The 8,500-nt window shown below is 45.7% G+C and overlaps 2 protein-coding genes and 1 non-coding gene across 3 annotated transcripts in view; 2 read left to right on the top strand and 1 right to left on the bottom strand.

The window, feature by feature from the left end:
- Nucleotides 1-353: 353 nt before the first annotated feature.
- On the bottom strand, nt 354-425 carry trnae-uuc (transfer RNA glutamic acid (anticodon UUC)). The gene has a single exon. It is a non-coding gene; the product is annotated as a tRNA-Glu (tRNA).
- Nucleotides 426-589: 164 nt separating this feature from the next.
- On the top strand, nt 590-3,282 carry alox5ap (arachidonate 5-lipoxygenase-activating protein). The gene is made up of 5 exons (XM_056595610.1): nt 590-817; nt 964-1,039; nt 1,897-1,967; nt 2,785-2,866; nt 2,960-3,282. The coding sequence occupies exons 1-5, from the start codon at nt 745-747 to the stop codon at nt 3,120-3,122; spliced, it is 465 nt and encodes a 154-aa protein (XP_056451585.1). The 5' UTR covers nt 590-744; the 3' UTR covers nt 3,123-3,282.
- A 145-nt stretch (nt 3,283-3,427) lies between these two features.
- Nucleotides 3,428-8,500, top strand: part of LOC130386600 (beta-1,3-glucosyltransferase-like) — a 30,851-nt gene continuing 25,778 nt past the window's right edge. Inside the window, exons 1-4 of the mRNA XM_056595609.1 lie at nt 3,428-3,633; nt 4,234-4,280; nt 4,528-4,567; nt 5,155-5,264. Of these exons, the coding sequence (XP_056451584.1) occupies nt 3,582-3,633; nt 4,234-4,280; nt 4,528-4,567; nt 5,155-5,264 (249 nt within the window). The 5' untranslated portion in view covers nt 3,428-3,581. The remainder of the gene's footprint in view (nt 3,634-4,233; nt 4,281-4,527; nt 4,568-5,154; nt 5,265-8,500) is intronic.

Below are 8,500 nucleotides of genomic sequence, written 5' to 3'. Positions count from 1 at the left end.
AAGCTGTAGACTTTTTGTGGTAGAGTTCGGTAATCCCGAGAACAGTGCATTGCAATAGTCCAGTCTTGACGAAACAAATGCATGAATCAGTGTGTTTTTTTGATACACCTTTGATATCGGACCACACTTATCACAGCCTTTCATAAGATCCTGAATGAGACACTTCATCTTTCAGTCTTTAGCGCCATCTATTGGTACAGTTGGGTATGGTGCATTCAAGTTATATAAGATACATCCGTATACTCGTGCCCTGATGTACACAATCGATACATTGTTATTGAGTATTGTGGACGTTCTGCTTGTATTTGGTTTTCTTTAATAAAGTTGGTGACAATCGACCCACAAAAGGGTAGTTCCCATACCGGGAGTCGAACCCGGGCCGCCTGGGTGAAAACCAGGAATCCTAACCGCTAGACCATATGGGAGCCGATGACATTAGGGCCATGTTAATGAGAATTTCTATCTAATAGTTAGACTAACGTTGTCCAAAAATGCACTCTATAAATTAACTTCACAAAGTAAACCTAACGGTCCCTGTGACATTACCATGTTCCCGCCTCTCTGACGCTGAGGACGCGGTGCCTCTAAGTGAGGAGGTGGGGCCCTTCCTCTTTTTCCTCATTAGATGACCTCACGTACCCGCTGACGGTAACATATGCAAAAGATCAGTGCAACACCTGAGGGGAGCGTTCCGTAGCCTAGTTCATAAACCCAAAACCTTCAGCCGCTTTCGAGACATCAGCGATGGAGAACCAGGTGATCGTGGAGCATATCTTCCTCCTGGTCATAGTCACTCTTTTCAGCGTTCTGCAGAATGGTGAGTTTAATCATGGCTGACTAAGGTTTAATCGATGATGTATGTTTTATCATATATGCAATTGCTTAACAGCGTCTATTTTATTATTTTTCTGTGTTGGTGTTGTTGTTTTTTTCATGGCTTTGTTGTCGTGTTTGTGGTTTAAGCCTTCTTTGCCGTGAAGTTGGAGAGAGAGGGGAAAAGCGGCTGCGCGACTTCCTTTGACCGAGTGTCCTGCGCAGTGTAAGTGTCTGCCTCCTCCACATTGAACTGCATGTATCAGCAAGCTATCAGCCCTATTTATCACTGTTATCAGCGTTAAATACGGCCTAGACCACGGGCTGATTCTATTGAAGTGTGATTTGAAAAATACAACTGTGTTTGATGATGAGCAAGAGAGAAGTTTTTTATTTAACTGCCAAATATCACGACCAAATTATTAATGAATAATTATTTGCTTATTATTTTTAATTTATTTGTATGAATTGTATAGACTATTTATATTACCCCGGTCCAAATGAAGGGTTAAACTATTTCTATTAGCCCTATTTGTCGTACTCTTTTCCTATCAATTTGTCCAATCATCTCCCAAACAAACAACAATGCAGAACTAAACCCAGTGCATCCATGAACCACTACTTGGGGACTACTTCTGCTTTGACTACTGGGGAAACAAATGTAGACATTGTTAGACTAGTCAGTTCAATCTTATTTGCGTACGCTTCTGATATTGACTTGATTTTAGACAAAGATAGAGAAGTTAGAGTAGAGGTGTTAGATTTCCTCATTGTGTGCAGCATGTGTATCACTTTGCATGAAAGACACCAAACACAGACTGGAAACACATATTGAAAAGTAAAACACACAGATAAGAAAAACAAATAAGGATGTATGAAATATAACTAACTTTGTATAATCAGCAGAGGCCAGAGTAGAGACATGGAGAGGAACCACTAAAGGAGAAAGAAAAAGAAAAAAAAAAAGCATTTCAAAACAGTTGTGGGGCAAGCAGTTGCACGTTGGTAAGCAAACCGTTGCCCCAGAAAGCATTGCCGAAAAAAGTGTGTGAAAGAGTGTTGTCATTGCCCCTTCCCGTACAGGCGTAATTGCATGGACGCCTACCCTACCTTCCTGGCCGTCATGTGGTGTGCAGGCCTTTGTGTCAGCCAGGGTAAGAGCAGCACCAGTCGGTTGTGTTGACTAGCTTTGGTCACCTATGCACGCAGTGTTGTAAACGCTTTACCGTACACAGGGGAGATAAGGCGATGTGTATCCACAGGGGAAGTGGGGGGGGCTGTGCTGTGGTCGTGTTCCGCATAACTCACAAAGACAAGCCTGTACTCGGAGAACGCTGTGGAGCTCAGTCAATTCCCACTTCGTTGTTTGGTTGTTCTGCCCGGTGTAAATGATCTGGCTTGGATGATCCCTCAATGATAGAGGAACAACTGTACTCAGTTCTCGTTAATGCCCCCGAAGGACTGATGTACTCACACACACATGTGTGCGTTGGCACACACATACAAAGAGTGACAGATGCTCATTTATATGTTACATTTACATTTACCGTTAGAACATTTAGCAGACGCTTTTATCTAAAGTGACCTGCATAAGTACATTTGTCAGAAGAAGAGAAACAACAATATATCACTGTAAGTACAGTAAGGATGTTCATAGAGTGCCAAGCACCAACAATTGTTCAGTTAACCCATTTCCTGTATACAACCAAGATAGCTAAGATGTTACACAATGTTAAGTACTATTTTTAAGGTGCCAGGACGTACAACACACAATAAGTGCGTACATTAAGTGTTAGGATGTACAAGATACAATTAGTGTGCAAGACGGGTGGGTGGGGGCTAAGACAGATGCTAATGCTACTACCCTCGTAGCAGTTGACAAAATGTCCCAAGTACATTTGCGGTGTACTTGGTGTTGTGTGTCAGTGTTGTTATCTCCCCCTTCATGAACACGCGTTCCCCCTCCTTCAGCTCCTGCGGCGTTCGCTGGGGTTCTGTACCTGATCGTCCGTCATAAGTACTTTGTCGGCTACATGGGGCAAACCTCCCAAAGGTAACCTCCCTCACAGACAGTGGGATCCCTCTCTGCTTGTACTGGCAGCCATTAAGAGGAAACAGTCTAACCTACCTGCCCCCCCCCCCCCAGCACTCCAGGGTTCGTGTTCGGGAAGAGACCCATCCTCTTCCTGATCCTGATGTGCATGGTCGGCATCCTGAACTACATGATGGCCTACTTCCTCGGCAGATGCTACAAGGCCCAGCTGAAGACCGTCACCAGCCTGACGGCCTCGCTCCTGCTCATCCCCTAGGATCCCGATCCTAGGGGATCCCGTAGGCCCCCCCCCCCCCCCAGCGGCCCCCGGGTGTCAGGGCCAATGCCCCAAAACCAAGACGTCACCACTACTATTGGGATGTTGTGTATTTACAATTTAATATGCATGGTGGTAATAAATCCAACAGATGTGACAGGGATGTGTGTTTGGTCCTTTTTGGCTCTTTACAATTTTTTATTGCTTTTTTAAACACGAGATACCTCTTCCGGGGTTAATACTAAACTGGTTTCTATTACATTTGATCATATATCATCTCTTCCCAACTCGGAGCGCCATGTTAATTAAGCTATACCACTTAACGGCCACAAGGGAGCGCTAAAGCACATCGCAACAGAAAGCCCCCCATCTGCACTGTGAAGCAATTTGTGTTGGAGATGCTGGGTCTGTCTTACTTGTGCGCAGCACGTTTGTTACCAAGAAACAAATCCATGAAGCATGACGGCTCATAATGGCTGCCAAAGGTTCGCCGTGTTTCTCCTCTCCCTGGGTAAGAGCACCTCGTGTTAGCCTGCCGGGCTAGCTATCCTCTAGCTAACGTTTGATACAAGATGCTGCTGCGCTCCATACGGCCAACAGGACGAGAGACGCGTCCCGTTCATAGACAGTCCACACAACGAATCGAGCTCGTTCTTTACGAGGATAGTCGTAAAAACTACACGGCGACGCTGTACTTTTCTAAGTGTATGTCATTTGCAGAACTATCTCTCATTATTGCTCATAATGTTGGAGTGATGTAGCGTCTTGACGCCGCTACATCAGGATTACGCACACACGCGCACCCACACACAGACGCCCGCACGCACACTGGTTGCAAAACCTCGGGGCAACCGTTTGCATTCATTAGTGTGTGTCTGCTACGACTCATTTCAGGTACAATTATACCTCGAATTCAAGTCCACTTATTTAAGGGAGATACACTGTCTGAATCTATTTTAGGTAATGCAGCCTACAACTACTGTGTGTAGTGTCCGAATCTGATTATTCTGAACTCACTATTTATAAGGTTGACGCCTACACACACTGCTCTACCAAACTGAAGACGTAAAAGACGTAAAATCAAGCTGATCTCTTCCTCACCTTTTTACAGGTGTGTTGTGCGTTGATAGTGGTGATGAACAGCCACGCGTACTGAATGTAAGTACTAATAGGCTATCTGTTCATTAACTCTCCTGCATTCCAGGATAGGCATGCCTGGCTGAACAATAAGCCACATTAACAATGTAGTTTGACAAACTGTACAATGTAGCGTACGATAATGTTAATGTAAACGTCTCTCTCTCTCTCTCTCTCTCTCTCTCTCTCTCTCTCTCTCTCTCTCTCTCTCTCTCTCTCTCTCTCTCTCTCTCTCTCTCTCTCTCTCTCTCTCTCTCCTCACTTGCAGACAGATGACTCCCATCCCCAGTACGCACACAGTTTAGTCGGTAAGTAAGCAGTGTTGCTGGCTCACTGTAGTCACTTTACGGGGACTCCATGTCAAAGGTCAGGGAAATGATTACCCCCACAAGATTGCTCAAAATGAAAAATACTGTAAGTGACATATCTGTTTATTTCCTTCCTCTCCTCTCTTCTCCTTTCCCCTCCTCTTCTCTTCCCCATCCTCCCTCCCCTCCTCATCCTCCTCCTCTCTCATCCTCCTCCTCCTCCTCCTCCTCCTCCTCCCCTCCTCATCCTCCTCCTCTCTCCTCTGTTCCCTCTCCTCCTCTCCTCTCCCCAACCCCTTCCCTCCCCTCGCCACCCTCCCTCCCCTCCGCTCCCCTTCTCCTCTCCTCCTCTCTCCTCTGTTCCCTCCCCTCCTCCCCCTCCTCCCCCTCCTCCTCCTCCCCCCCCCTCCTCCTCCCCCTCCTCTCTTCTGTTCCCTCCCCTCCTCCTCCTCCTCCCCCTCCTCCTCCGCTCGTCATCCTCCTCCTCTCTCCTCTGTTCCCTCTCCTCCCCCTCCCTCTCCCCTCCTCTCCCCAACCCCTCCCCTCCCCTCCCCTCCCCACCCCTCCCCTCCCTCCCCCTCTCCCAGGACTGGAGCATGTGGTGTTAGTGATACAGAGCCAGAAGAATGCCTACCACAGCCGGCGTGCGAACCAGAGGAAAGAGCAGATTCTCCAGCAAGCCACCCAGTTAGGCCAGGTGACGCTTCAATATTATCATTGATATCATTATGATTATTGTTATTATAGTATTGCTTGCCCACAGCTTAGAATACTTTCTTTCCCCACTTCCTCCACATATTTTAGATGAGAGGTGTGTGTGTGTGTGTGTGTGTGTGTGTGTGTGTGTGTGTGTGTGTGTGTGTGTGTGTGTGTGTGTGTGTGTGTGTGTGTGTGTGTGTGTGTGTGTGTGTGTGTGTGTGTGTGTGTGTGTGTTCTGTTACTGGATGCATCCAGCCCTGCCTGCTGCTGAACCAGCACATTGAACTAGAGCACAATGAAACTCACCAGGGAAAGTTGTGAGTTTCATGTTATGGTTTTTATAACGTTTATGGACGTTTGACTACAAGCTCAGTCAACCACTGGTAGACGGACCTGAGTGTAAAGCGCAGTTCAGTATGGAATCAGACTCCTCGTTCACTCAGTGCACCAGAAGTAAGCGGCTGTGTGTTTTGGGTTGGTGCCAATTCAAAAAGTAAATAATCACATTGCATTATTTTTGGTACATATTTGCAAATAGCATATATCTGGGGATTTTAAATATTTAACATTTGATCTATTTTGTGTGTACAAAATGTTTGTGAACACGTGTCTGATGTGTGAGATCACAAATGTATTCGATAGGAATCCTGTAGTTTACTGGCTACTGTACCTCCAGTCCGACATCATCTTCTCATTTGTCACGCGGTTGTACCGCATTGTACCAGTAGGTGTCGCAATTTCCACAGCCTCCTCCGCAGTCGTTCACTTTCCACTCCATACTTAACACAATAGCCCCCGAATAACTATCTTCTGTCGCGCAAAGATAATTGACAAATGACCTAACATGGCAAGAATAGACCTGAGGCGTGCAAGATTCAGCACTGGACAGGAGCCCGGCAATCTTAAGTTTTTATGTGGCTCAGCTGTGAGAGAAACGAGACGGTTCTCCTGAAATGACAAAGCCTCAGACTGAAACTTTTATGAATGAGCTTCTAATCTGCCTTCGGCATACACACAGAGAGCAGATGGAATTGGCAGAGCTGCCTCTGTCCCTGAAACTTCACAGCTCATGTCTAAGTTTAGAAGCCTTTTCAATCAGCGTCTCATTTCCTTCTCATTATGCTCCTGGCTGGTGTGAATGTGCACGAGTCGACCATGTTGTTTTGATCAGGTTGATATGCCTAAAGGGAAGGTACTTGATTCAAATACCATTAAACAGGTATTGCACTGTGATCTGATTGCTATGGTCCGATAACAAAGGTCTAATTTGTAGAGATGTGCCGAATCCATCTTTTCCTTCCAGAGAATGATTCCTGAACATGAGTATCAGCAAATACCAATTATATACCGATACTTCATTTAGCATTGTAACTACCAATAGCACATGTTCTTATTGAAGGGTTCTTTTACCGTGACAGCAATGTACAGCTGGTTCACTTACTGTTGACGACATAAATATTTTCAGAACTAGATCATTTACATTTATGATCAATAATTATAATAATAACTTTGTATTATTGTAGTTATGCGTCCAACTTTCCACCTCCTATCATTCACGAACGCAGCATAACACTGCACATGTTTGTGATGTTCTCTATCTGTGTAATAAAGGAGCTCACAGGAGTAACGCGATGGTATCGGATCAGTGCATAGCCATGCCTACTCGCCGATTAATACCGATACTGGTATCGGTATCGGAACAACTCTATTGGATGATGGGAGTGACCCTGTCATTGAGGATTAAAGTCAACCTTTTTTATGCTCAATCCGTCTGAATTGGTTTCATGTCCTTCGCTAAATTCCCTTCACTCTCAAAAGGAGGGAGGAGATTCTCCAGCAAGCCACCCAGTTAGGACAGGTGACGCTATAATATTATCATTAATATCATTATGATTATTGTTATTATAGTATTACTTGCCCACAGCGCCCATAGTGCAAAAAACGTGTTATTTCTATCAATCTCCGTTCCTTGTGTCGGTGTGTAGCAAAGCGTGTCTTTACGTGCGTAACGTTAAACTCTAAGGAAGTTTACTTCTGAGCCAATAACCACTACTTATCCAGCAGTGGATTTTCGTTCATTGGTTTCCGAAGCTAACCCTTACTCGTGAAAAATGTGTCCAGAGAATCGAGTCGTTGCGTACCTGTTCAGTTCCCCTTCTGGGGGATTGATTGAGGAGAGGCTCGGCATGCTTTGTGTTCATCGCGCTCTCCTTGGAGAGAGGGCCTGGGGCTCTCGGGGTGTTGTTTGTGTCCACGTGCGAACGCCCGTTAATAGAGCACACTTGAAACCAAGGAGAGTGATTCACAATAAGACACGGGCTGTTCAGCCCCTACAGAGGGCTGTATAGCCCTGTTATTAAGGGCTATACAAATAAAATGTCCCCCGCCATGATTACACTTCTGAGTAAACAAGTTGCTGCTGCTTTTGCATTACGTCTGATTAAATACATCCAGTGCGATACGGGCTAGATACTCTCGTCATTCAGATTGGAATATGGATTCAATACGATCTGCATATTGAATGGGAATACAAACAGTTCCTGGGGAAGACACACATACTGGTAGGCACATGGAAGTGGATATTATAATTAAGGAGGCGTGAGAGAGACCGCAGATCGTTCTTCATTCTTGCCGGGCTCGAGAGAACGCTTTGTTCTCTGCATATTTATTTTGTGAAGAACGCTGTTCTTTGTTTCCCTTTTAAACTCATTTCGATTTGCTGAATAATTGACTGGATACTTTGAGCTTAGGGAGAAGTGTAAGTTCTGCGGATGTGTGGGCATGTGGTTGTGTGGGTGAGTGTGTGTGTGTGTGTGCGTGAGCATGAGCTGGTGTGTATTTGTCTGCGGGGGAGTGTGTGTGTTTGTGTGCGTGTGTGGGTGAGTGAGTGTGTGTGCGTGGGTTGGTGTGTGAGTGTGTATGTGCGTGTGTGTGTGTGTGTGTGTGTGTGTGTGTGTGTGTGTGTGTGTGTGTGTGTGTGTGTGTTCTGTTAATGGCTGCATCCAGCCCTGCGTGTGGAAGTGCTGCTGAAACAGCGCATTGAATCAGAGCTCACTGCATTGTGTCTCTTTGGGTCGGTCCAGCAAGTACTACATCTCTGTGGCCAATTAAATCAGAGCAGTGTCCACATTTGGGCTCATCCGGTTGGCCTATGGAGATTTCTCCCACTGGTGGCGGATTCTGAGGTATCGCTTTTTCTTATTGGTGACAATTGCTAGTCTCCGAAGTTCAACC

The sequence above is a fragment of the Gadus chalcogrammus genome, chromosome 7, assembly GCF_026213295.1.
Source record: "Gadus chalcogrammus isolate NIFS_2021 chromosome 7, NIFS_Gcha_1.0, whole genome shotgun sequence".
Taxonomy (NCBI): Eukaryota; Metazoa; Chordata; class Actinopteri; order Gadiformes; family Gadidae; genus Gadus; species Gadus chalcogrammus.
Note: the sequence above shows the minus strand (reverse complement) of the source record. Positions and strands in the feature narration are given on the sequence as shown.